General features: G+C 35.7%; 4 protein-coding genes across 4 annotated transcripts; 3 read left to right on the top strand and 1 right to left on the bottom strand.

The window, feature by feature from the left end:
- LOC145641568 (putative nucleoredoxin 1) lies at positions 1-3652 on the top strand. The gene is made up of 4 exons (XM_081692418.1): positions 1-233; positions 1137-1616; positions 2133-2615; positions 2753-3652. Exons 1-4 carry the CDS (start codon positions 156-158, stop codon positions 3410-3412), a joined length of 1701 nt encoding a protein of 566 aa, XP_081548544.1. The 5' UTR covers positions 1-155; the 3' UTR covers positions 3413-3652.
- Positions 3653-16363: 12711 nt separating this feature from the next.
- On the top strand, positions 16364-18544 carry LOC145641560 (uncharacterized). The gene is made up of 6 exons (XM_081692408.1): positions 16364-16659; positions 17103-17234; positions 17458-17628; positions 17866-17987; positions 18147-18290; positions 18403-18544. Exons 2-5 carry the CDS (start codon positions 17109-17111, stop codon positions 18169-18171), a joined length of 444 nt encoding a protein of 147 aa, XP_081548534.1. The 5' UTR covers positions 16364-16659; positions 17103-17108; the 3' UTR covers positions 18172-18290; positions 18403-18544.
- LOC145627613 (uncharacterized) lies at positions 18403-18840 on the top strand. Its single transcript, XM_081679982.1, has one exon. The coding sequence runs from the start codon at positions 18403-18405 to the stop codon at positions 18838-18840; it is 438 nt and encodes a 145-aa protein (XP_081536108.1).
- Positions 18841-19203: 363 nt separating this feature from the next.
- On the bottom strand, positions 19204-27910 carry LOC145641552 (pantothenate kinase 1-like). The gene is made up of 10 exons (XM_081692397.1): positions 27580-27910; positions 25436-25642; positions 24575-24621; positions 23619-23735; positions 22526-22645; positions 22250-22344; positions 21883-21976; positions 20968-21099; positions 20482-20594; positions 19204-19651 (listed from the first exon to the last, which is right to left on the bottom strand). Exons 1-10 carry the CDS (start codon positions 27683-27685, stop codon positions 19504-19506), a joined length of 1179 nt encoding a protein of 392 aa, XP_081548523.1. The 5' UTR covers positions 27686-27910; the 3' UTR covers positions 19204-19503.

The raw sequence follows: 27910 nt of genomic DNA, 5'->3' as shown, positions 1-27910 counted from the left end.
TTTTTATTCTTACCCACGCTATATTTCTGTAATATTTCCCTATTTTTATCACTCTATATAAACTCATTAAACACCGTTGTCATCACCATTCATTCTACCAATTAATCCCAATTAATTATTACAATTTCACAAAATCTGCAAAATTTAAGTCTGAAATGGCTGATTCTTATGATTTGAGCGCTCTTCTTTCTACAGAGGAGAGAGATTTTCTCATTCGCAACAATGGTGACCAGGTTATCTCCTTTCTCTCTTACCTTTTTTTTTATTTTTTTTATTTTTGATACTTTTAACGATTATAATTTGTAAAGTTATTAACTTTAGCTTACTTTATGATATGGGTATTATGAAATTTCGCCATTCTATTAGCTTTAAACTTTTTAGTTGCTTTTGTAAGGGGAAGGTTCATTTATTCCAAATTTTTGTAATTTATTGATCTTTTTGTTAAAATTAATTTTGCATCTTCATTTTATTAATTTTTTATTGGTAGGAAGATTAATTATCATCCTATTTCAGGGGTTCAATTTAAGTAATACATAAATTTTTTGGGGTATTTGTATCTTTTGATGATCAGTAGGGTTTTTCATCAACCCTGTTCTGGGGTTTATGTACATTAGATCAATTTATTTTCAATGTTAGCAAATCTAAATGTTTCTGATAAAAATGTTATGTTTATGTTTTTCATGTTTGATTGCCTGAAGGGGGTTGATTTGATTGTTTATGGATGTTGTTATGCTTTGGGATGGTCGACTTTTTGGGGTTTATGTAAATAAGGTCAATTTAATTTCAATGTTAGTCAATGTATAGAGCATAATGTTATGTTTGTATTTCATGATACGATTGCCTGAAGGTGATTAGTTTGATTGATTATTGATGTTGTTATGATTTTGGGATGGTTGACTTTGAATTGAAGCAAGTATTTTTGGTATTGTGTTTTAAAGTTTTGATGATTATGTCCTCTTTTGTTGGATTGCTAAAGTTGGTCAGTTAAAATGTTTATGGATGTCAATTTAATTGTTTATGGATAATATGATATGATTTTGATTTGTTAAGTTTATGCTTAAGTGGGCATGTGTTCTATTGTTGGATTTGAAGTTCCGACAATCGAATTTTGATGTGATATTTGGTGGTCATTGTAGGTCAAAATCAATGATCTGAGTGGAAAGACTGTGGGTCTGTATTTCTCTGCATCATGGTGCCCACCTTGCCGTGGTTTCACCCCTACTTTGATTGAAACATACAAAGAACTCTCTGACAAGAGGGACTTTGAAATCGTCTTCGTTTCATCGGATAGAGATGAGGAATCCTTTCAGGGTTACTTCTCTAAGATGCCATGGCTTGCTGTTCCTATTTCTGATAAAGACACAAAAAAGAGCTTGGGGGAAAAGTTCAGTGTGATGGGAATCCCTCATCTTGTGATCCTTGATAAAGATGGGAAAGTCTCAACTAGTGAAGGGGTGGAATTGGTCATGGAAAATGGTGCCCAAGCATACCCGTTTACGCCGGAAAGAATCAATCAGTTGAAAGAGGAGGAAGAGGCTGCAAAGAGAAACCAAAACTTGAAAACACTTTTGGAAAATGGATCCCGAGATTATGTGATTTCAAGTGATGAAAAGAAGGTATGATTCATTTTATCCACCTGGTTATTGAATTTAGTTTCTTGGTTTCTTATGTTGTTGAAGACCTTTGACAATGTTAGGAGTATTTGTTTTAGAGTCTAGGTTTTGGAACTTGGAAAGTATAGAACGAATAGAAGGAATTTAGTTCTCAAATCTACTCCATATATCAAATCTCCTATGGGCTATGGCAATATAATTCATAAACTATGGTAAAAATGTCCTTTGAATTGGATTTTCAAAGGGTTTTAGATAAACTAAGATGTTTGATGCTTTGTACTGAAGTTGATGTACATGCTTACATACCAAGTGAATTTGGAAGTTTAGGAAAAGATATGATTGAAATCCTTTTGTTACATGAGAGTGCGAGTCACATACTTTTGTTTCTGGAAGTCAGAAAATGTTCAGATTTGTTTCACATTATCTTAACTTACTGTAAATTTTGGTATATATACTCTGTTTGTTACCTTTCCTAGATATTCATTTGCTTTGCTTAAATTAATTTTGATTTCCCATCAGGTCTCTGTGAGTGAGCTTGAAGGGAAAATGGTTGGCCTCTATTTCTGTGTAGGCTCCTATAAGCCCTGCACTGACTTCACCAAGAAGTTGGCGGAGGTTCACAAGGAACTCAAGGAGAAAGGCGAGAACTTTGACATTGTATTAATCTATTTGGATGATGATGATGAAGACGGTTTTAAGGAAGCGCTGGCACAACTGCCATGTTTTGCCTTGCCCTTCAAGGATAAGAAGATTGAAAAGCTTGCTCGTTACTTTGAACTGGCATCCATTCCCAGAATGGTCATAATTGGGCCAGATGGAAAAACTCTAAATCCAAATGTTTCAGAACTGATAGATGAGCATGGTGCTGCAGCCTACCCTTTTACTCCAGAGAAGCTGGCTGAGCTTGCTGAGATTGAGAAAGCCAAACTTTTGTCGCAGACACTTGAATCAATTCTGGTTTCAGGAGAAAAGGACTATGTCATTGACAAAAGTGGTTCTAAGGTAAGGATTCCCTTATTATTATTTATTTATTTATTTTTTTTGCATAAAGGGATCATAATTGGAAGGTTGCAAATGTACTTCAAGTTTCTGCTATTCACTTCCGTAGTTAAAGTTTTGTTTTTCTTATTGTTGCTCAGGTGCCTGTATCTCAGCTTGTTGGGAAATATGTTCTTATTTATTTCTCCGCACACTGGTGCCCTCCATGCCGAGCTTTTACACCAAAGCTTATCGAAATATATCATGAAATAAAGGCAAAGGAGAATGCATTTGAGATCATATTTGCCTCCAGTGATCGTGACCAGTCCTCATTTGACGAGTACTATGCAGACATGCCTTGGTTGGCCCTCCCATTTGGTGATGAGAGGAAGACTTCCCTATCACGTAAGTTCAAAGTGCGAGGTATCCCATGTCTTGTGGCAATTGGACCAGAAGGTAGGACAATTACTACTGAAGCCAGACAGCTTGTAGGAGCTCATGGGGCAGATGCATTCCCATTCACTGAGGATCACATAAAGAATTTAAAAGAGAAAATTGAGGAGATGGCAAAGGGGTGGCCTGAGACACTGAAACACGAGCTTCATGAACACATGCTGGTGAAGACTCGTCGAGATGGTTATTATTGTGATGGATGTAATGATCAAGGGCATAGTTGGTCTTTCAACTGCAAGGAGTGTGACTTTGATCTCGATCCCAAATGTGCCTTGAAGAACGAGAAAACTGCAGAAGAGGGTGACGAGGGCAAGTTAGAGACCAAGGAAGGATATGTCTGTGAAGGTGATGTTTGTCGTAAAATCTAGATATGCACCTCTTTGGCGAACCTAATGAGGGTCTTTGGATTTAAGGCTGTTTTCTTGTGTGTGATTTGTAACTAATGATGCTTTATGAATAAGGTTATTTGCAAGGAGTGCATTAGCTGGTTGTGTTGAGATTTCCTTCTTGATCTGTAAATTGTACTTTCAACATACTTTCATTGAAAGTAGTCAATGTGAGTTATGATTGACTATTATGAATGAGATGGATCCCAGTATTTTAACAAACTGTGACATTTTCATTTCTTACCTGCAATTCTAAGATAGTGGATATTGAGTTACCCAATATTATGTCATTGCTTAGGGCCTCTTCTGATTTACTGAGTTGAATTGAATTGATTGGAGTTGAATTGAACTGAACTGAATATTTAATGAGAGAAGAAAATTAAGAACTGAACTGAATTGATTGGAGCTGAACTGAAATAAATTAAACTGAAAATAAGCTAAAGAGAAAAGACTCTTAATTTAAAGTAAATGATACATTTTGTTTCAAAAAACGAAGTAAATGATGATACCTAAGTTGAATTATTTAAAATCACCATTAGCTCACCAAGTTACCTTAGATCCTAGAGGGCTAGGGCATATGAGGTTCCCTAGCATGATGCGAGCCGGCTTTACTCATAGAGTATGAACAGCACAAGCCTACTATAGGCATGGTTTATTTGAGCACAAGACTCACTATCCCTGACGTGTGAGCTTGGCCCTTCCCCCTGACTAGTGTTCGAATCTATTCTTTTCTGCAACTAAGTTTTACGTAATTGATGATAAGATTAGTAATTACGAAGTAATTTTTTTTATTTTTTTATTTTTTTATTTTAAAAAAAAAATTTATACAGGTACTTGTTGGTAAAATAACTGTTGAAATCAATAACAAACAAAAAGATTAGAACTTTCCTGAATTGAAGATCCCGAACTCAAGTCGCGTCGTGGAACAAAATCCACTGCCTTAGAAGCGAAATACGCCACCACCGGTACAAGTTTCCTAGTGACGCACGCCCCCCAAGTTTAACGCAACTCTCTCCGTAATCCGTGCACCCGAACTCGAAGAGTGGAATTGCTCAAGAACTGTTCAGATCTCAAAGGGTAGGTTTTGTGTTTTCGGCTTGAAAAGTGAATGAATTCTTATGAAGAGACAAGTCTCGTATTTATATGAGTCCCGGAAAAAGGAGACACGTAAAGCAAACCGACCTAGGAAAAAGGCGGGCCCGATCAGGCAAGAAGCCGCCCGATCGGGCGCGAGATGGAGTTTTTCCAGATCTGGTGTCGCGCCCGGTCGGGCGATCTAGAAAACCCATCTCGGGCGAGCCATCGGGCGAAGACGCCCGATCGGGCTCATCAAAAACGCGAGTCCGTCGCCCGGTCGGGTGAGGGCCGCCCGATCGGGCGCGAGAGTTCTCCTATTTTCCTTAGCCACCTCCGCCCGGTCGGGCGAACCACCGCCCGATCGGGCGCGAGAATCCGTTTGCATTACCTATTTCCAACAATCCCCCACTAATGCGAGCGGATCTTCAACATGAAATCTGAACAGTAAATGAAAGTCTTAGTACTTAAATGCTAGTATCCAAAGGTTTGAACTAACACATTAGTGCACAAGGTTTTCAACACTTCCCTAGTGAGTATCCTAAGATTTGAACTCCTAGGAGCGAGGAAGGGACCTTGAATACACATACCTTGACTTTAGAGCTTAAGCAACTCCGCCAATCTTGGCCAACACTTGAGCTCTCATGAGTACTTCAGGAAAACAATATTCCAGTCTTCCCTTGAGAGAGGCCACCTCTCGTACTCACGTAGGTGTTCAACCTATGTGTTATTCACACACGTTCCCAGCAAATTCAAAGGTCTTTCCCTGCAGGCTTAAACACGGTTAAGCACCTTGCAAACCAGAGAATTACATGCAATGGAACTAGAACATTAAGAACATGAGTTCAACCCTTCAACTTTCGGTGTCATTATCTATCCTGTTTCAAGAGCCACTGGGATAAAGGTCTTAACTCTCTTAAGAACCTCCATCTATCCCTGCTCAGAAAACAACTGGACTAATGACATTAAGAGACAAACTCATCCTAGCAGAATCTAACTGGTAAAACTTACCACTCTTATAGAGTAATAGATTCAAACACATGATGATACATAAATAACAAATCCACATGACTCATGCCAATGAAACAAATTAAACCAAAACAAGTTCCAGATTTATTAAAACCAAAGTATCATGTCAAATAGCTTGAATAGCTACCACTTCAGGTCATTACAACATAGGTCCTAAACCCATACCAGTTGATGACTCCACCACTAGTCTACGACTTAATCCCTTAGTAAAAGGATCTGCCAGGTTTTTCTCTGTTCGAACATAGTCCAACGAAATAACCCCATTCACAATAAACTGCCTCACAGACTCGTGTCTAACTCTTATGTGCCTTTTCTTACCATTGTAAATGCTGTTTTTAGCAACACATATAGCAGCTTGTGAATCACAATGCATAGACACAGACGGTGACGGCTTCCCCCACAAAGGAATATCAATAAGCAAATTTCTTAACCAATCTGCCTCTTGTGTAGCAAGATCCAATGCGATGAACTCAGCTTCCATTGTCGATCGAGCTATACACGTCTGCTTTCCAGACTTCCATGAAACTGCACCCCCACTAAGGGTAAACACATAGCCACTTGTAGAACTTGTTTCATCGCTGTCTGTTACCCAATTTGCATCACAATACCCTTCAAGAACCAAAGGATGACCAACAAAATTCAATCCCCAAGACACGGTTCCACACAGATATCTGAGCACACGCCTCAAAGCAACCCAATGTTGCTCACTAGGACAATGAGTATAGCGACTAAGTCTACTAACTGCGAAAGCAATATCAGGGCGAGTGCAGTTCATCAAAAACATCAGACTACCAAGCACCTTAGCATATTCAGTTTGAGACACACCGTCTCCCACATTTTTCACCAAAGTTCCAGAAGGGTCAAAGGGCGTTCTGAATGGAGGCAAATCAAAACAATTAAAGTTCTTCAGAATTTTCTCCACATAATGAGACTGTGACAGAAAATACCCTTTCTTGGTTTTAGTAACTTTAACACCAAGGATCACATCTACCTCTCCCAAATCCTTCATCTCGAACTTTGAATTCAAATACCTCTTAGTTTTATTTATGACATACATATTTATACCAAACAGGATCATGTCGTCAACGTACATGCATAATATCACACATTGCGCACCAAACATCTTAGAGTACACACATGCATCACTACCATTGACGACAAAACCAAAACTAAGAACAGTTTTATGAAATTTTTCATACCATTGCTTCGGAGCTTGTTTCAAGCCATACAAGGATTTCTTTAGTCTGCACACCTTATTCTCCATGCCAGGAACTACAAAACTCGGAGGTTGCTCCATGTAGATCTCCTCCTCCAAATCGTCATTCAGAAAGCCTGTCTTAACATCCATCTGATGCACAATCAAGTTGTAAGATGAAGCTAAGGCAAATAAAACACGAATAGTGGCAATTTTAGTCACAGGAGAATAAATATAAAAATAATCAAGGCCAAATTTTTGAGTGAATCCTCTTATCCCCAATCTAGCTTTGAACCTTTCCACGGTGCCGTCGGATCTCATTTTTCTCTTGAAAATCCACTTGCACCCAATAGCGCTGCTCCCTTTTGGCAGGTCTACAAGCTCCCAGGTCCCATTAGACATGATTGAGTCAAGCTCACTGTTCACAGTTTCCTTCCAGAAGGTTGCATCTACTGAACTCGTAGCTTCTTCAAACGATTTTGGATCTTCATCCACAACCTGTAGACACAACATGATCTCATCTAGATCATCTTCGAATTCACCCAGATTTCCACACTCTGCTATAAAGGTTGTTAGGAAATCAGGTCCAAAGCTTGTCTCCACTCTTTGCCTTTTACTTCTACTAGGTTGAATCTCACTTTCAATCCTAGGGGAAGCATCTTCTGGCTCTGCAAATGAAGAAACTGAAGAAACATCGTTAGTAACTAAGTTTTTCTTCAATGGAAATACCTGTTCAAAGAACTCTGCATCACGAGATTCAGATATAGAGCGATCTTCTAGACTCATAAACCTGTATGCGGCACTATTCTCAGCATAGCCAATGAATACTGTATCATAGGTCCTAGAACCTATAGTTGAGCACTTGAACGATGGATAACCCACCTTAGCTAGACACCCCCACACTTTCATGTGATTCAAGTTTGGAGCATAACCCTTCCATATTTCATATGGAGTCTTATCTAACTTCTTGTGAGTTACTCTATTCTATACATAATTAGCTGATAGAACCGCTTCATCCCACAAATTTTCTGGCAACCCGGAACTCAGGAGCATGGCATTCATCATTTCCTTCAAGGTCCTATTTTTCCTTTCTGCCACACCATTTTGCTGCAGAGTATACGGGGCAGATACTTCATGAATGATTCCCTCACTTTCACATAAATCCTTGAGGAAATCGGAGCCATACTCTCCACCCCTATCTGAGCGAACTCTCTTTATTTTCCGCTCCAACTGATTTTCTACTTCTTCCTTATACACAAGAAACTTGGACTCAGCTTCATCCTTTGTCCTCAAAAGATACACCTTGCTATATCTCGAACAATCATCAACGAAGGTGATGTAGTAGCGTTTCCCGCCTCTACTTTCCAAGTTCTTAAAGTCTGCTAAATCTGAATGAATTAGCTCAAGTGGTGTGGTCTCTCTCTTCGTGACAGATTTGTAGGGTTTCTTCACGAATTTAGACTCCGCACACACTTCACATTTTTCAAATCCATCTAATGACATGTTTGGGAGCAAATTTAAACTTTTCATTTGTTTCAATTTTGTTGCACCAACATGACCCAATCTACTATGCCATAATTCAAAGGACTCAACAATATAAGCAGAAGTAGAAATCTTATTCATTGAAGAAACAATTACAATCTCTAGAACAAATAGGCCCCCACTAAGGTAGCCCTTTCCAACATACTCCCCATTACGGGTTAACACAAGTTTATTAGCATCAAAGACTAACTTAACTCCTACTTTGTTTAACAAAGCACCAGAAATTAAATTTCTACAAAGAGAAGGAACATACAGTACATTGTAAAGGGCCAAGGTCTTCCCTGAAGTCAGCTTCAGAACCACTTTGCCCTTTCCAAGTACCTCAGAGCTGCTTGAATTTCCCATGTAGACTTGTTCACCTTCCTTTGCCTCTTCCATACTGACAAACAGGTCCTTGTTAGCACAGAAGTGTTTAGATGCACCAGTGTCCACGATCCATTCACTGCTGTTCTCAACCAGGTTGACTTCAGGACAACTGCAGCGATGACATCCTCATCCTCATTCTCAACCAGATGAGCCTGACCTTTGTTCCCTCCACTTGATTTCAGATTTTTCTTCTTCTTGTTTTTGCATTGTGAAGCAAAGTGCCCCACTTCACCACATGACCAACACTTGACAGTGATCTTCTTCCCAATCTTGCCCTTAGCTTGGAGATTTCCCTTCTTCTCAGAGTTCCCCTTCTTGGAACGATTGTCACCTGCTTTCTTGTCAGAGTCAGCACCAGATTCAACAGGGTTAGTTTTGATTGCTAACACATTCTTTGGCTTAGAGGAAACATCCTTAAGCCTGTTGGCTTCCTCAATCTTCATGTGGCTCACAAGTACTTCTAGGGTTAAATCCCTCTTTTTATGCTTGAGGTGATTTCGATAATCAGACCAGGAATCAGGTAATTTTTCAATCAAAACATTGGCCTGAAGGATTTCACACATCTTCATACCTTGAGCAAGAATTTCAACAACATAATTTTCATACACATGGACTTGGTCCATAATAGGATTTGTATCAACCAATTTAAAATTCAACCAATTTCCAGTCACATACTTCTTTTTCCCAGCATCATCAGCACCATATTTCTTCTCTAAAGACTCCCACATCTCCTTAGCAGATTTCATATTAACATACAAATCAAATATGTTGTTTTTCATGCTGTTCAAAAGATGACCTCTAACAAACTTATTTTCACGATCAAATTTCTTGATTTCAGATTCATTAACAACGACAGTAGTGGTCCTTTGACTAGTGCTAGATTCTTTATTCCCAGGAACAGGAGTACTAGGAATTTCAATCATGGCATTGGTTTGCTCAATAGGTTTTGGGGCATCCTTAAACAAGACATAATCAATTTCTACTTGTTCAAAAGCAATCAACATCCTTTGTGACCATCTCTTATAATTAATTCCATCAAGAGACTCAACCTTAGACAGATCTAGGTATAGACGAGTTTGAGAATTGCTAGTCATGATATCAACAGAATAAATAAAAATATTTCGCTTCTAAATTGTTGGTAAAATAACTGTTGAAATCAATAACAAACAAAAAGATTAGAACTTTCCTGAATTGAAGATCCCAAACTCAAGTCGCGCAGTGGAACAAAATCCACTGCCTTAGAAGCGAAATACGCCACCACCGGTACAAGTTTTCTAGTGACGCACGCCCCCCAAGTTTAACGCAACTCTCTCCGTAATCCGTGCACCCGAACTCGAAGAGTGGAATTGCTCAAGAACTGTTCAGATCTCAAAGGGTAGGTTTTGTGTTTTCGGCTTGAAAAGTGAATGAATTCTTATGAAGAGACAAGTCTCGTATTTATATGAGTCCCGGAAAAAGGAGACACGTAAAGCAAACCGACCTAGGAAAAAGGCGGGCCCGATCGGGCAAGAAGCCGCCCGATCGGGCGCGAGATGGAGTTTTTCCAGACATGGTGTCGCGCCCGGTCGGGCGATCTAGAAAACCGATCCCGGGCTAGCCATCGGGCGAAGACGCCCGATCGGGCTCGTCAAAAACTCGAGTCCGTCGCCCGGTCGGGCGAGGGCCGGCCGATCGGGCGCGAGAGTTCTCCTATTTTCCTTAGCCACCTCCGCCCGGTCGGGCGAACCACCGCCCGATCGGGCGCGAGAATTTGTTTGCATTACCTATTTCCAACAATATTAACTCGCTTATACATATTTGAACCTATTAGTAATGTGCAATTACTAATAAAAAAACACACATACATTAATAAAAACAATTATGTAACCTGAGTTGAGCCATCAACATCGATTGTTATATTTATTTTCTTCCATTCTTAGTCGTTTAATTAATTTTTGTTTGTGTTTGTTAAAACTATTTTCATTACCGTTACTTTTTAATTGTAGATATTGCATGACTTTAATTACTAAGAATTAGAGTCTGTTCTCTTACGTTGAAATTCAGTTCAGTTCAGTTCACTTCAGCTCTGTTTATTTCAGTTCAGTTCAGCTCCTAATTTCCTTCTCTTATAAAATATTCATTTCAGTTCAATTCAGTTTAGTTCAGTTCAGTTCAGTTCAGCTGAGTTCAGTCAATGAGAACAGACCCTTAGTGTCCTTAAAAAAAACTTTGAAAACAAAATCACAGTTAAAAATATATATATACAGAGTTTAGGGCAGGAGTGTACTTTTATAATTTTTATTTTTATCCGAATAATATAAAAATTATTTTTCTTACTTTAATTCCTTATAGAAATTAAAATATTTTCACTTTTAATATTTAAGGAGTTACATTCACTAGGCCACGAAGGCACGAACTATATTTTCCATCCCAAGACAAAATTTATGAATAGAAGTAGCAACTAGGGCATTGTTCTGAACACTCAATAGTTTTTTTTTTTTTTTTTTTTTTTTTTTTTTTTTTTTTGGACAATGAGAACTTCATAAATAAAGGCAAATTACAACCTAACAGATCTAAAACAAGAAACTAAAAACAACAAAACCCACTTAACTAAACCAGTAGAGGGAAAGAGAAATGAATTAATACACCCATAAACACTCAATAGTTACATTACCGGTATAAATGAAATGGTTAGTTGGCATGTCAATTTACATCTTTTAACTGTACTAATTTAATTGTTACACTTGTTTAAAAAAAAAAAAAAAAAAAAAAAAAAAAAAAAAAAAAATTTGTTACACTTTTTATTTACATCTATTCCTTATTATTATTAAGTACATGATTTACATCTCATTTTATGGGATGATCTCACTAGTATGTACTCTAGGTTTTAATTAAATCCTTATATGTAATGATAAAAGCGAGACAGATTAATCAATACACCTTCCATCCCCAAAATTTCTGACCCTTTTGGCCTAATTTTAGTCTCAAAATGATCGACCCATATGCATTAAAATATTCTTCAATTTGCAATAATACTTGTGCAAAGTTAGTTTCTCCATGTAAATTTTATTTTTTCATATACTTTTATCACTTTCTCTCTATATTTTTCTACAAACCCCTTTCATTTTTCAATATACTTTTACTACTATCTTTTTTTACTTTCTTTATACCCGCAAAATCAACTCAAAATGATTTTTTTGTTACAAAATAATAATGTATGCTCATTATAGCTTGTAATTATCTCTTTTATGACCACCTTAAGTATGGTCTTAATAGCATCCTTGTAACCCTCCTTTGTCATTAGTTCACATTAACCCTCTCATGAATGGACTTTTCATTATATTGTCCATATAGGTTACAATGTTCTATCATGTATATATATAGGTGACTCATGAAATGGATGAATATAGACAATACAATTACCATCTACATATCTCTCTCTAATCTTCTCATTTTCCCCTTATATTATAGTACAACTCATTTAGAAGTTGGTGATTTATTCAATACCCCGGAAGGGAATAATTAAATTTATATTATTTTATGTCAACTTTAAGTATTAAACTTTATCTAGTTATTTACTTATGTTATTTTCTATGGTTGTAATAAGGACTTTATATGCTTAATGAATTTATGAACTATTTGGGTGTTTTTATTGAATTATTTATTTTATCATCTTTATTTTTATGCTTACTATTTTGACATATATTTTATTTCATGAAGAACATGGATATTACTCAAGTTCAGTTTGCTATGAATGGTGAAGAACTATGTCTTGCTGACAGTGCAACTACTCATACAATACTTAGAAATAAAAAATACTTCTCTACATTAATGATGAAAAGGATTAATGTGAGTACCATATCGGGTAGTACAAATATTATTGAGGGCTCCGGAAGAGCCACTATAAAATTGCCTTGGGGAACTGAAATTAAAATAATTGATGCTTTATACTCCCCATTGTCTCAAAGAAATTTATTAAGTTTTAAGGATATTCGCAACAATGGTTATCATATTGAGACAATCAATGAAGAAAATAGTGAATTCCTTCAAATCACAAATATAACTCAAGGCACAAAACATGTTTTGGAGAAACTCCCTACATTCTTCAATGGTTTGTACTACACAAAAATCAATACTATTGAAACTCATGCTATAGTAAACCAGAAGTTTACTGATAATTTTGTTGTTTGGCATGACCGGTTAGGCCATCCCGGTTCAATAATGATGCGAAAAATAATTACGAATTCATGTGGACATTCTTTGAAGAGCCAGCAGATTCTTCATAATAATTTTTCATGTGCTGCTTGCTCAGAAGGCAAGTTGATAATTCGTCCATCACCAGCTAAAATTAATTTTGAATCAATTAGTTTTCTGGAACGTATACAAGGAGATATTTGTGGGCCCATACATCCCCATGTGGACCATTTAGATTTTTATGGTTTTAATTGATGCATCAACTAGATGGTCACATGTGTCCTTGTTATCAACTCGTAACCTGGCGTTTGCGAGATTACTTGCCCAATTGATTAAGTTACGGACACATTTTCCAGATACTCCTATTAAGACTATTCGGCTTGATAATGCTGGTGAATTTATATCTCAAGCTTTCAATGATTATTGCATGTCCATTGGGATAAATGTTGAACATCCTGTAGCACATGTTCATACACAAAATGGTCTGGCTGAGTCATTAATTAAACGTCTTCAGTTAATTGCTAGACCATTGCTTATGAAATCCAATCTCCCAATTTCTGCTTGGGGACATGCTATATTACATGTAGCAACACTAATTCGCATTAGGCCAACAAGTTATCATAAGTTCTCCCCATTACAATTGGTTTATGGTCAGGAACCAAATATTTCCCATCTAAGAATTTTTGGATGTGCGGTTTATGTTCCAATAGCTCCACCACAACGCTTTAAGATGGGTCCTCAAAGGAAGTTGGGGATATATGTTGGGTTTGAATCCCCGTCAATAATTAAATATCTTGAACCTACAACAGGGGATTTATTTACAGCTCGTTTTGCAGATTGTCATTTTAACGAGTCACTTTTCCCAACATTAGGGGGAGAAAAGAGAGAGCTGGAAAAGGAAATTAAATGGAATGAATTATCATTATCTCATCTTGATCCTCGAACTAAACAATGTGAACTGGAAGTTCAAAAGATAATTCATTTACAAAGTTTAGCGAATCAATTGCCAGACTCGTTTGCTGACCCAAAAAGAGTGACCAAGTCACATATTCCAGCTGTAAATGCTCCATTTAAAATAGATGTCCCGGAAGGACAAAATAAATTTGCTAATGAGTGTAAACCACGTCAGAAACGTGGAAGACCAATAGGTTCCAAAGATAAGAATCCTCGGAAAAGAAAAGGAGCATTGATTGATGATGGTCAAATTGAAGAAACAATTTCCGAAGGATCTCCAGAAGAGAATTTAGACATGATACAAGAAGAAATTCAGGTACCTGATAATGAAGAAATTTCAATAAATTATATCATGTATGGAATTACATGGAACCGAAATCAAATCGACGTCGATGATGTTTTTGCATGCAATGTAGCATTAGATGTTATGGATAATAATGAGGATCATGAACCAAAATCCATTGAAGAATGTAGACAAAGAAATGATTGGCCAAAATGGAAAGAAGCAATTGAAGCAGAATTAAAATCTCTTGGAAAAAGAGAAGTATTCGGACCTGTAGTCCGTACACCTGAAGGTGTAAAGCCATTGGGATATAAATGGGTCTTTGTGCGAAAGAGAAATGAAAAGGGTGAAGTTGTAAGATATAAGGCACGCTTAGTTGCGCAAGGATTCTCACAAAGACCTGGTATTGATTATGAGGAGACATATTCTCCTGTGGTGGATGCAACTACTTTTAGATTTTTTATTAGTCTGGCAATAAGAGAAGGACTTGACTTACGTTTGATGGATGTAGTCACAGCTTATTTATATGGCCCACTGGATAATGACATTTACATGAAGCTCCCAGAAGGATTCAAGCTGCCAGAAGCAGCAAAATTTAGTTCTCGAGAACATTTCTGTATTAAATTGAACAAATCTCTTTATGGATTGAAACAATCTGGGCGTATGTGGTATAACCGTCTAAGTGAGTATTTGTTAAAAGAAGGTTATAAGAATGATCCTATCAGCCCATGTATTTTTATAAAGAAATTTGGATCGGGATTTGTTATAATTGCAGTGTATGTTGATGATTTGAATATCATTGGAACTCCTGAAGAGATTTTAGTGTCTGTCAATTATTTAAAGAAGGAGTTCGAAATGAAAGATATTGGAAAGACAAAATTCTGCTTGGGGTTACAAATAGAGCACCTAGAGAATGGAATCCTTGTGGATCAATCAACATACATAGAAAAGGTTCTTAAAAGATTTTCTATGGATACAGCACATCCATTGAGCAGCCCTATGGTTGCAAGATTACTTGAAGTAGAGAAAGATCCATTCCGACCTCGGGAAACTAATGAAAAAATTCTTGGTCCTGAAGTACCATATCTTAGTGAAATTGGAGCACTAATGTACCTTGCAAGTCATACACGACCCGACATATCATTTTCGGTTAATTTATTAGCAAGGTTTAGTTCATGTCCAACCCGGAGGCATTGGAATGGAATTAAACATTTACTTGGTTATCTTCAAGGTACGAAGGATATGGGTTTATTTTTCCCAAAGTTGTCCAAAGAAAATTTGATTGGTTTTGCAGATGCAGGTTATTTATCTGATCCTCATAATGGTCGATCACAAACTGGATATGTGTTCACATATGGTGGTACTGCCATTTCTTGGCGTTCCATGAAACAAACCATTGCAGCTATTTCTTCCAATCATTCTGAGATTTTAGCAATTCACGAGGCTAGTCGTGAATGTGTATGGTTAAGGTCGGTAATTCAACACATAAAAAAAGTTTGTGGTTTATCATCTGGGAAAGAGGCACCGACAACTCTATATGAGGATAATGCAGCTTGTATTGCTCAACTTAAGGAAGGATATATCAAAGGTGACAGAACAAAGCACATCTTACCCAAATTTTTCTTCACTCATGATCTTCAGAAGAATGGAGATATAAAAGTATTGCAGATTCGTTCAAGTGAGAATTTAGCAGACTTATTCAGTAAGGTTCTTCCGACCGCAACATTTAAAAAGTTAGTTTATCGTATTGGATTGCGCCGTCTCAAAGATGTTCAGTGATATAATAATGAGGGGGAGTAATTGCGCGCTGCACTCTTTTTCCCTTATCCATGGTTTTTTCCCACTGGGTTTTTCCTGGAAAGGTTTTTAATTAGGCAGCATATAAGCGCATTAAATCTCTCTTAGATAATGGGCATCCAAGGGGGAGTGTTACAAAATAATAATGTATGCCCATTATAGCTTGTAATTATCTCTTTTATGACCACCTTAAGTATGGTCTTAATAGCATCCTTGTAACCCTCCTTTGTCATTAGTTCACATTAACCCTCTCATGAATGGACTCTTCATTGTCCATATAGGTTACAATGTTCTATCATGTATATATATAGGTGACTCATGAAATGAATGAATATAGACAATACAATTACCATCTACATATCTCTCTCTAATCTTCTCATTTTCCCCTTATATTATAATTTAATTTTTTTTTTTTTTAAAAGAGGGCATATTATAATTTTATATCGAATGAGGGAGTAATAGTGTATGGATGGCCGGTATGAGTCATCAGAATTCACAGATTCCAACTTTATAACAATCTAGCAATTTGTTGGTCAACTCTAGCACAAAATCTACAAACCGTCCAATTTCCAATTAGGGAGGCTAAATTTCCGAGAAATTGCCGGCAAATGTAACTAATCAAAATACACAACACGTGCCAATTTATCTTCCAATAAATCATTTTTTTTGTCTAATTGGTCACTAAAAATCATACTCCGCATAAATTGCAACAAAGTACGAATTTTTTTTCTTGAGAAATTCGTGCTTAATTTTGCTCTCTCAATCTCAATTATATAATCCCAAGTGTATATTCTGCCATCAACAAAGATCCATTCAGTAAGTCACTTCTATTATCTTCCTTATCTTTAATTTTCTCTATCCTATCTATTTTTATATTTTCTGTTTGTTTTTTAGTAATAATTTATTAGTGACAACCAATATAATTGAAGCATTTACAGCTGTTTAATCAAATTTTAGTTTCTGGGTATGATTAGTTTGGTTTTGTTTTGTATACATGGCACCTGGGTTTTCTAAGTACTGGTGGAATTTGATTGAAATTTGTATATTTATGTGATTTTATATGATTTTTGAGGGATATTATTGATACCCAAATGATGATTTTGGTGGAATTAGTGAATTTATTGATATAATTGAGATTCCATTGAAATGAAATGGGAAACCGTTTGCTTGCTAAATAAGTGATTCCCATGTGAAAAATTGTATTCATAAAAAGTATATTGTATAATATAAAGTATGTATGTGTGTATGATGAAATTCAGGTAATAATGGGTGAGACAAAGATGAGTGCAACAAGCCAAACTACTGATAGGAATCAGAATTCTATGCTGATTGATCCTGCATTTCCTAAGTTTTTCACACAAGCCCCTCAAAGAATGCAGAATTTTTTTAAGGTTGGTTGTTCTGCTCGAATTCGTACTCGGTTTGTTATTGTATTGTCTGTTTAGTTGATCAAAGCATTAAATATATTTCTGAAAATGGTAGTCAGTTTGTGACAAAATCACGTGTTATTCGGTGTTAATAAAACTGCTGCAAGTACATTATCATGTAGTTTAATGGATTTTGCTGTTTTTTTTTCATTATGGTTCATGTGTAACGCTGAATGTTTTTTGACAGTCACATCTCAGACAAAAGGGGAAAGTAGAGGAGGGAAACGGTGTATTTGAACCGCAGCAGGTTGTCAGAAAGGAAGAGAAATCGTCGACTGATTGGGAGGCTGATCTGCAGAAGCAGCTGCAACTTTGGCGAGCAAATCCTCATTGGGGTAGTCCACCACCTGAAATAAATGTGAGAATTGATAAAGAAGAGGTCATAAGTTTAGATGTTTTACAATGATAGAACATTCTATATATGCAAATTGCAAGCCTTATGTGTGTAATTAACAAACAAGTAGTCTGAACAATTTACCTCAGATTTCTGTATTTGAACCGACAGTACAAGATGATTGTCTTTACAGTTCTTCAGACTTCAGTGTTGTGAGTTGATATGCAATTGAGTCACAACTAATGATTTATTTTCTTACAGGTTACTGTTCCTGAAGGATCACTTTGCAACCTGCATGTGGAATTCGATGTCGGGTTGCCACCAGATGCTGTGTACAACATAGTCACTGACCCTGACAGCAAGAGAGTCTTAGGAATATCAAGGTGAGTGGTAATGGAGATGCCAGTGATAAGTACAACTGTTCAATTTCTATAGGCGGAAGATAATTTAGGAATATGAGCTCGCTTAATAAGTTATGAAATGAACTATGATTTGCCCAGCAATAGTTGCTTCCATTGATGAAAGTTAATTGGGCTTTTCAGGAGGTCGTATCTAGGAAAGTGTTGATTGATGAAGGCTCTAGACAAGTGGTTGAGGTGGAGCAAGCAGCTATATGGAAGTTCCTTTGGTTGTCGGGAACAATATCAGTCCATGTCTTGGTAGATCAAAATAGGAAGGATCACTCTGTAAGTGTTTACTTGTATTTTACCCTCTGTTGTCTTAGAATGTTTCTTACTGTCATCAGTCTCGGAACATAATCTTAATTTCTCTCTTTTTTTTTCCTTTTGGATTTCTTAGATGAGGTTCAAGCAGATTAACACGGGATTCATGAAGAAGTTTGAAGGTTGCTGGAGAGTAGAACCGGTATTTGTTGATGAGAAAATCTGCTCCCCCTTTAAACCCAAAACTTTGTCAGAGTATCGCTCATGTACAGGAGGGAAAGGAAGGATTGGATCGAGGGTTAGCCTAGAGCAACTTCTTCAACCAGCTATTGTTCCTCCCCCTCCCATTTCGTGGTATCTTAGGGGAATCACCTCAAAGACCTCAGAGACGCTGATGAATTATTTGCTTGAAGAGGTTGCACGGGTTAAAGGCATTTCTCCAACAGTAAGTTCAAATTGTGATGAGAAGCTAGTTCAAGAAATCACTAATGAAGTGAAGATAGATGAAGTACACGATATTAAGAAAAGATGGGCCTTACGGAGAAGAAATGCTATGCTTTACAGAAAGAAGTAGGAGTATGCTTCTTAGCACAATATTTAGAAACAATCTTATTTGTATTGTTGAAAGTAGATAAGATACATTATTCAACAGCATTGGATTGGATACTGTAGATCAGCAGAAGAGCTTACCATTTGATACTGTGAATCAGCGGAAGAGATTATATACTCTTGATTGACTTGGAGAGATGCAAAGTTAAGTTTAACTAAGAATTTAGATGAGCCAAGATCTGTGATTTAAAGTCATTTCCTGTATATAGATTTGGCAGTAGTTTCCGATGTGTTATATACACTTCTGAGTTGCCAGAATATGATTGTATAGTTTAGCAGCATCCTCTAAGCTTCGTTTGGGCAACATATATAACAGATGAATAGATGATTTCCCAAGAATTTCAAAAGCCAATATATTACCTTGTTGAGTTATATAGGCCATAACATCAAGTTTTTAATTTTTATGTACAAATGAGAATGTTGATATGAATATTACAGCTAAATGACATGTTACAACTTACACGACCAAGACTGCTATAATTTAATAACAAGGCAAGCGAAAATTTGCCACATGTAACCCCGAAACTAATTTCTGGTTATTTTCTTTGTACCCTAATCAATATGCCCAAAGTGATGCTTCCAGTCTGTCTATCCAACAAGCAAAGGACCAATCAACTTTGGTTTAATCTCAGCGAGGTGATGCTACAGGCGATTGTTCAGTTAGATGGTGCCCCATTAAGCTACCAAGGCCATGCTTCTCATAGCTCTTGAATGCACCCAATGCTCCCAAAAACCCTTCATGCCTCAGAAACATGGCCTTTGCTTTACCTTTCGACCTGTACAGAGGATTCATAAATAGAAATCACAGCAAAAAAGCAGCAATTGAAATTCAAATCAAGCCATCAACCTATATTACTAATATTAGGATTCTGCACAATCAATATCAACTCATCTACAGGTACACACTTTACTGTAACATTAAACTACAGCTTTTTAACATGGAAATATTATCTGAATGACTAAATGTGGCCTGAAATTGTGACAACAGAAGTTCCACAGCAAAGAAAACAAAATTTCAAATTATTATCTATATCCCACGACTGCTTTCATGCAATTTGAGTTGATTTAAAAGGGCAACATTTAATTGGTCTCAAGGAGAAGCCAGAATGGATCTCAAGGATAATAATCCCCTCATATAGTAAGCCCAAACTGAGGATCGAGAAGCCAAAAATGGAGTAAATCTGTACAAATTTGATCGATGATATAGGCCATGAAAGAATTGGACATGGAAGTCATGAATGTCCATAATGTGCTAACAGGTTCTAGCTACTTGTGGAGATGAACCAATTGACTTCCAGAAATAGGCCTGATCGTGCTTAGATTCAGCAAATAAAGAGAGGCTTGTAAATAAGGACACCTATAAAGGGTATGTTCTCTTCACCTTGAAGCAATTTATTTCAAGAGAAAATAAGTTTAGATAAGGGCAAGGAAGTAGCGATTGTCCAACAGATATCAAAAATCTAAAACGACTGCCCAAAGAATAGATGTAATCCCAAATGTTTTGAAGCCATCAACACACAATAATTTGATGAAAAGAGAAATCAACACAAAAGACACCATCAAACAAGCAAAATGTAGATTGAGTGAAAGGCATTTCGTCACTAACCAGTATTGAACTCCATCGGATATTGTTTCCATAATATATTCATGACCACGAGTGAAAAATCCTCCAAAGATTATCCGTTTTAGTTGCCCGTGCCCCGCATTCAAATAGGCAATCTATAAGGCAAAATAAAACAAAAATAAATAAAAAAGTAATAAATGTATACTGGGAGTAAATTTCTATCTATCATTAAAGTACCAAAGAAACAAGTAGCCAAAGCTTGTATATTAATGAAATTTCTATTTTTGAGATATTAATAAAAAAAGCTACAAGCTCACATCTATATTGAATTTTTTAATCTATGAATTATGAATGAAAAAAATAAAAAATAAGTATAAAGAATGTCAAACATCCCAAGGCCATAATAAATGAAAAGCTACTCCTTAGTAAATAATAATTCTAACATTATAAAAGCTATTCAAAAGAATTCAGATTGAACAATCATAACTTCATACTGGTGTAAGGAAATCGCATCTTAGACAAATTCACCTGTGCAACGTTGTTTGAAATCATCCGTAACAGAGATCGGGCAAGGTCCTCCTTTTTATAGTCCTTCAACTCTTTACTATCAAAACTAACCTTGCCAAAACTAGACGCTATTGTTGTTGCTGACAATCCAAGCTGTCATGGTTAGATGAATAGATATTCAACCATCAAAAGAGAAAAAGCAGTAAGAAACTCAAGTCAAGCCCTTTGCATGTTTAACTTATTATATCCATTCAAATTACATATGAGGCAACTACAACAACACTCCCACGACTAAAATTGAGAAAGTTTTTTCAGTGACATATAGACCATACACCGTATTAATTTATTTTTGCAGTTACAACCCATCCTCCCAGGTTAAATTTATTTTTGCAGTTAAAAATTCATCCTCCACACTAAACCAGAAAATTTCCAATTTAATTAATATGTCAAAAAAGTATGAACATATGAAGTAAATTGATATTTAGACTATTTAGGAAGGATCTACTATATTACCCCTTTCCATACTTGATAAGGGTATAAGTCCAAACATATGCATTCATTCAATCAGTTGGTCTGCAGAGGAACTACTAACACTCTTAAGTCTCATTCCAAACACTCAGCAACATTAAGTGCCAAAAGAGATCTAGCAATAGCTCAGGCAATCTACAATAATGCTTAATATATAGATCAAAATCATAGCATATTCACGAAAAGAAACGTATCAACTTGTCCAGGATAAAAGTGATTACATATTTTCCATTGAAATCCTAATCATGGATAATGTAAATCATTCGTTTTCAGCCAGCCATGAAAACCCAAATATTCTAGCCAAATTTGAAAGGATAATTCCAAATATGATTATGAGCATACCAAGTAATTGGAACACCCTTACCGGAAAATGAAATCACATGTATATCAAGTATTAAAATAACAGACCTTAGAATAGCCAGTTACTCCATATATGTCTCTGACAAGCATGTCAATATTTCTATTGTCTCCCTTGTGGCTCAACTCCAGGAACTCGTCAAAGCTGGAAATTGTATAAATTGTATTCAGCTAATCAAGTAACCAAAACATAGATTATAGAACCAAAACCAAAGCACTTAATTATATATCAAGCAAATTTTCAAACATCTCAATATCTCACCATGATCCCATGAATATTTACAAATCACTCAGCACATTTACCAGTGTACAGAAGAATCCTCTATTCCTCTAATAATAAGCCCGGTATACATGATAGGCAAAACAGCCAAAATATTTTATAAAAAAAAATGTGCGACAACATTGACCGCATTATTACCTTTGGCAATTTGTTAAAAGCATTCCCATACCCAAAAGAGTGCCACCACCTAAACTTGTCCCACTAACTCGCTCAAATTTTCCATCCCCATCAACCTAAAGAAGAGAAATGATACTTATATTTAGAAGCAGGAAGCTGCAGCTGATTGTTAACAAGTTACAAACAGAAAAGCGAGAAGAAACAGATGACAAACTGAAAATTGTTCGGCTGTTCCCCACTTATAAAAATTAAATTCAGAGTATATCAGCAAAGAAATTTAACCAGTATGATTATTACCTTAATCATACTAACTCCAGAGCCTATGCTGACAAGGAGATAGGGAAATAAATCACTGGCATCAATCTGCACAAAATCTTTCTGACCCTCCATGTACGTGAAAGCTTCACGAGGGACTGCCTATCAAAGTACAGTTACAATACCTTAAGACAGTGGTACAAGTTAAGAGTGCAGGAAACAACTAATGCTTAGCTTAAAACAGACCTATGGCTCATGCCAGATGATTTAGATGATGTCCACTATAAGTGTGAAGTAAAATACATTACAAGGTGGACAAAAATACAAGCTACTTAACGTATTATCATATTCATACTTTACGAACATTTTCTCCATTGTTAGCCTCTTAGTCCACATATATCATATTCTATACTTGTTTCATTAAAAAAAAAAAACAATATAAAAATTATTCAATAAAGAACTAAAGATACATAATTTTGAAGACTACAGACAAGTGAGCATTTAAGAAGGCTTGTTTTTGCAAAAGAATCTAAGCAAAAATGCAGGGAATCGGAACACGTAGAGAGCACAATGTGCATCATGACAGCAGGAAATATGAAATCTAGCCATAATCTATATGGCACAAGAAGAAGGAACCAACTTAAAAGCACAGTTGTGGTCATGCAAACAGTTGTCGATCATGCAAATGTAATTTCTCATTGCCAAATGACAAGTTTGTCCTGTCATGCTTTTTTAAGAGCCTATATTGGTTGTATCTGCCTGCAGCAGCAAATCACCTGTAAACTTAGTAACAACCCCATATTGGCTGATTGGGACAACCAATTAGCGTTACAACTTGATCAAAACAAATTTGCTCAATTCTATCCAGTTAAAACTAATCAGCCCATATTCAGGTGCTCATATTACCCAGGGACAAACACTACTTCCACCCCTTGATTTCTCTCATTGAGAAAAACATTGAGGCCTTAGCTCATCTAAATAGAGTAGTAGAAGCCGTAAAACCTAACTTCAGGCTTAGCCCCTGTCACTATAGATAAGCAGAAAAGAAAAGAAAAATGGAAATGCCACACAAAGCAGTTGTTGTAACAGTGCATATCATTAATGTTCTCAGCGTATCACATACACAAATCCTCACCTTTAGCAAAAAATTAGCACCAGCCACAAGAGAGTCCATCTCATCCTCTTTGTCAAGCCTGATTCCAAACTTCTCTCTAAAAAGATCAGCATATTTATAGGCACCGCCACCAGTGGCCTGCAAACAACAATAAACAGTTAGCATAATTTCACAGCATAACTGAGAAAAAGCTATTTAGTAGAAAATACAAATGGGAAACATGTCTCATTGTCAATTAATAGAATATTTTTTAAAAAAAGTATTAATGTATTGACAAACTCATACAGATGCTACATGTTGTTTTGGTTTATACCCTTAAGCATGCCTGTTGAAATATGGTCTTTAATTTCATTAGATTAGAAATGAAGGTTGCAGAAAAAGATTCTTAACTTATTAATGGGTTAAAGTTCAAATAAATTCAGACAAAGGCTACCTAATTTATAATTGAACTAAAAATTGGTTGAGATAAGGGATTTATAGAAAAAGTAAACATAGCCTTAAAGTCCATAAAGCCATTTATTAAGTGATTTTTTTTTTTAATTCACTTGAGGTTAAAAACCAAGCCGACCCCACTTATGGGATTAAGGCTTTGATTGATTGATTGAGGTTAAAAACCAAGAAAACAGAGCAAAAACAAACCGAGTTCACGCAAGAAACAGAAAAGCCAAACAAAAACAAATAAATCTAAACTACGGAGGGACTAGACGCAGTAAAGCCACGCCCCTAAGGTCCTCTAAAGTATGAACTGCATAAAGCACGAGATACCACAATAATGCTAGATTGCTACTTATTATGTTTTTCATAAAAGAATTTTGTCATATAGCCCTCAAGTCTATACGTATATAACCTAGCGGAAAATAAAGCATTGAACTGCATTTCAGGAAGAGAATATCTTAACCATCCACAAACATAAAAATTTCAGCAAAAACAAGGGAAATATTAAACATAGAAAGAGAGATGAAGAAAAATATCCTTACCTTGATTAACAATTGTTTTTTGTCTGAAATCTCTTGATGACTGCAACCTAGATTCACCTCGATATGTTAGAAATTAGGTCAAATATAACAATTTGCTCAGGCTAGCATAATGTTAAGAGCACATAAAGAAGAACCTAGAAAAGAAGTTGCTCTATAAGCTGGAAATCAGTTTGTGATCATATAAGTAGCTTAGAAAAGACACCACAAATGGGTAGCTCTAAATCAGATTAATAAAATTAATTTGTGAATCATATATGATGGACTACAGCTTTTTCAGGGATAAGAACAATATCATTTACTAAAGTCTGTACTCTAGGCATAAATAGTTAGTAGGGTCCTTCAGAATCTACTCACAAGTTTGTCATTCAGGATAGTATGAGAACAGATAGAAATCAGGAATAGGTGGGTTTGGCTTGATATTACTAGTACTGGCCACCCCATGAAGTGAATTTAAAGCACTTTTATGAGGTCCAAAAGTTACATAAGCACTTTAATATTTGTACATCAACAAACTTAGTAATGCACCACCATGCATGAAAATACAAAGCATAAATACCCCACTAACCCCCAAACAATTACCCTAGCCAATTTTCCATGGGAAAGACTTAGAATAAAACCCAAGAGAATGAAATTTAGACTTCAAGTTTAGCTGAGCATAATCTAAGTTTAGCTTGGCTCCTTGCCAGGTCTGCCTTTAGGGACATCTTCAGACATCTAATTCAATCAATGCACAGAAGATTTAAAACTAGAAACCAGCTTTGAAAGAAAGTTTATCAAGCTACAAGTATACACAAACAACAAATTGAAGGGCAAAGAAAAGTGATAGATAGACAAGGTTTGGTAAAGAAAACAGTATCATACAGCTGCCATGAAGGAGCTTCGATTCGATGAAGTCCAGGCACTCATTTATTTTGCTGGTCTGAAACTTTGCAAAATGGAGCTTGCCGTCAAGGATAGGATATTTCTTGGAACTAGTTACAAGTCCAACCTCCTCCACTTGGACACCGTTTCCAACACTCTCCAAACTACTATCTTTTCTTGAAAAATAAACCAACTTGATAAGGGTACCTACAAAAACAGGTAGGGAATCAGAAGTGATTACGTTAAAGCCACACACATTCCATTGATGAACGATAGGCAGCGATAGATTGATTTCCAAATAAAGTAAATATATCTAGAGAAAAGATGCAAAGACAGCTCCAAGGAATATTAATTAAGTCAGTCAGAAGATTACAATTTAGACCGTCAATCAATTTTGTTTCAAAATGATAAATAAAGGATATAAACACCCTAAACTATGACAAGAACTACTAATCAACGAAGTTGTGAATCCATAATCATAAGTAAACAATAGTTGGATTATGCCTAGGCCCAATCAAATGTCTCACTTTGGTCATAACCTACTTAGGGTATGTTTGATAATCACTAGAAAACAATAATTGGTTGGGTAAATGTGCCAATTTATTCTGTTTCAAGAAGGTAAGCAATACCCTCGATTTGTTACCCTTCCAAACTAAGTGGTATCAATTACCTTTACCCTCAGAAGTCAGTAGTACAAAATGAAAAGCTGCAGCCTGTATCATTCACACTCTAGTCACCCTTCCTCTCTCCTCTGTTCACGGATCATCTTCCCAATTTGTTTTCCAAGTCTATATTTTTATTTGAATTTCGATAATTGTACATTCAAGGTGGAAATTTGGAATTTTTGCCTAAAGTAATAAAATTCAAGTATTTGGCCATCCAGAGTTTTGAAAAGCATTGAACCAAAGAAGTCCATTTCTTGTTGTCATATTTGCTTCCATAGTATTTCCCTTTATGATCGTTTTGCCTTTGATATGTAATTGTGCTTTACAGTGATTACAACATCTTAAAGAATATTACAGTAATCTAAAATTATACTATAATTTCAATATTTGGCCAGTGAAAAAATGTCAATACGATTACAACAAAAAAAAAAGTATTTGGCCAGTGAAAAAATGTCAATACGATTACAACAAAAAAAAAAAAAAAAAAGTACAAGTGATCCCATTCCATATATGAAGCAAATGATTAAGAAGTAACCAATACCAATACCATTCCAATAGATAAACCAAATGCATCATTTATTTGTCATTAAGGAGCTACAGATCCAAATCTTTTTCCTTTAAAAAGGTCTAACTAAATATTGTCACTTTCAACTTTATAACATAACATAACATAATCCATATTATTAACTATTAAGGGCATATTTACATTTACTGATGTGAATTGAACTGAACTGATTGGAGCTGATTGAACTAAATAGAGCAAAAAAGAATATTTTATTAGAAAAAGAAATTAGGAGCTGAACTATACTGACTGATTGGAACTGAACTAAATGGAGGTGAACTGAAGTGAACAGGCCCTAAGTATTTGTTTTATCACATGAAACTAAATTACACTTACTTGAACTCGATTCCACATGTGAACTTGTATTTCCTGATTTTATCCTATCATAGCTTAATAATAACCTTATCGGCCTAAGTAATAATCTACGATGCTAGCCAACTTAGGCATGATGTCCTCAATTAATTTTTGTTAGCTTAATCCCAATCTTGCAAAATTTGAACTATTTTTACTAAATTTAACTCATTTTTGTTGAACTTAATTTATTTTATTATGATTTAACTTCAGCTATTTTTGATATTAGAAACTAAATTATGCTCTAATTAACTTATTATATTTCTAAACTTAAACTTATGATCAACAGCTCACGTGGGATAGCTCAGATTAATCAAATCACATCAACATAATCCAAAGAAACCCATTTACCAGTTCATCACAACATTCTTATACTTTACAAAAATACAAAATATCATACTAATCACAGAATAATAATTTAATAATTAGCAACCATTAAAGCATCAAAACTTAATAATCTTAGTTTTCAATGTTACAACATATTCGAAATTTGATTATAAAAAAAAAAAAAAAAAAAAAAAAAAAAAAAAAAAAAAAAAAATCATAGTAAGAGAAAAGAGAGAAACCTCCAATATCAAGAGCCCAAGGAGAATTATGATCATAAGAATCGAACTCAGAATAAGAAGTTGAATTTCCATCAATTTCAACGCTTCTGCAACTTTGATCCTCCATTAAAAGTGTCAACTTTTATCCTCAATCAAATTTGATGATGAATTTGAAGAATAAATTTGATTTAATTTTGCGATCTTCCAACTTCTATCCCCCAACTTCAATCCAACTAATCCCTAACTTATCAAAAGTGAAATTAAGAAATAAATTCCAAATTAAATGTTAGATAGAAATTAGATTTGGTGGGATAAATTTGAGTAGAAAATGTGTAGAATTAGGAGAGTGATA

This window comes from Chenopodium album, chromosome 1 (genome assembly GCF_948465745.1).
Source record: "Chenopodium album chromosome 1, dcCheAlbu1.1, whole genome shotgun sequence".
In the NCBI taxonomy this organism is placed as follows: Eukaryota; Viridiplantae; Streptophyta; class Magnoliopsida; order Caryophyllales; family Amaranthaceae; genus Chenopodium; species Chenopodium album.
This window is presented reverse-complemented; position numbering and strand designations above follow the sequence as displayed.

What these genes read in the sequence shown, in the direction of transcription:
- LOC145641552 (XM_081692397.1), bottom strand. Translation starts at nt 27,685, where the DNA reads ATGGAGGATCAAAGTTGCAGAAGCGTTGAAATTGATGGAAATTCAACT. An exon ending in TTGGGCTCTTGATATTGGAG is followed by an intron (nt 25,643 to 27,579) that starts GTTTCTCTCTTT and finishes CTGTTTTTGTAG; the next exon opens with GTACCCTTATCAAGTTGGTT. An exon ending in CTTTTAACAAATTGCCAAAG is followed by an intron (nt 21,977 to 22,249) that starts GTAATAATGCGG and finishes TACAATTTCCAG; the next exon opens with CTTTGACGAGTTCCTGGAGT.
- LOC145641560 (XM_081692408.1), top strand. Translation starts at nt 17,109, where the DNA reads ATGGGTGAGACAAAGATGAGTGCAACAAGCCAAACTACTGATAGGAAT. An exon ending in GTCCACCACCTGAAATAAAT is followed by an intron (nt 17,629 to 17,865) that starts GTGAGAATTGAT and finishes ATTTTCTTACAG; the next exon opens with GTTACTGTTCCTGAAGGATC. An exon ending in AGAGTCTTAGGAATATCAAG is followed by an intron (nt 17,988 to 18,146) that starts GTGAGTGGTAAT and finishes TGGGCTTTTCAG; the next exon opens with GAGGTCGTATCTAGGAAAGT.
- LOC145641568 (XM_081692418.1), top strand. Translation starts at nt 156, where the DNA reads ATGGCTGATTCTTATGATTTGAGCGCTCTTCTTTCTACAGAGGAGAGA. An exon ending in TTTCAAGTGATGAAAAGAAG is followed by an intron (nt 1,617 to 2,132) that starts GTATGATTCATT and finishes ATTTCCCATCAG; the next exon opens with GTCTCTGTGAGTGAGCTTGA. An exon ending in TTGACAAAAGTGGTTCTAAG is followed by an intron (nt 2,616 to 2,752) that starts GTAAGGATTCCC and finishes ATTGTTGCTCAG; the next exon opens with GTGCCTGTATCTCAGCTTGT.
- LOC145627613 (XM_081679982.1), top strand. Translation starts at nt 18,403, where the DNA reads ATGAGGTTCAAGCAGATTAACACGGGATTCATGAAGAAGTTTGAAGGT.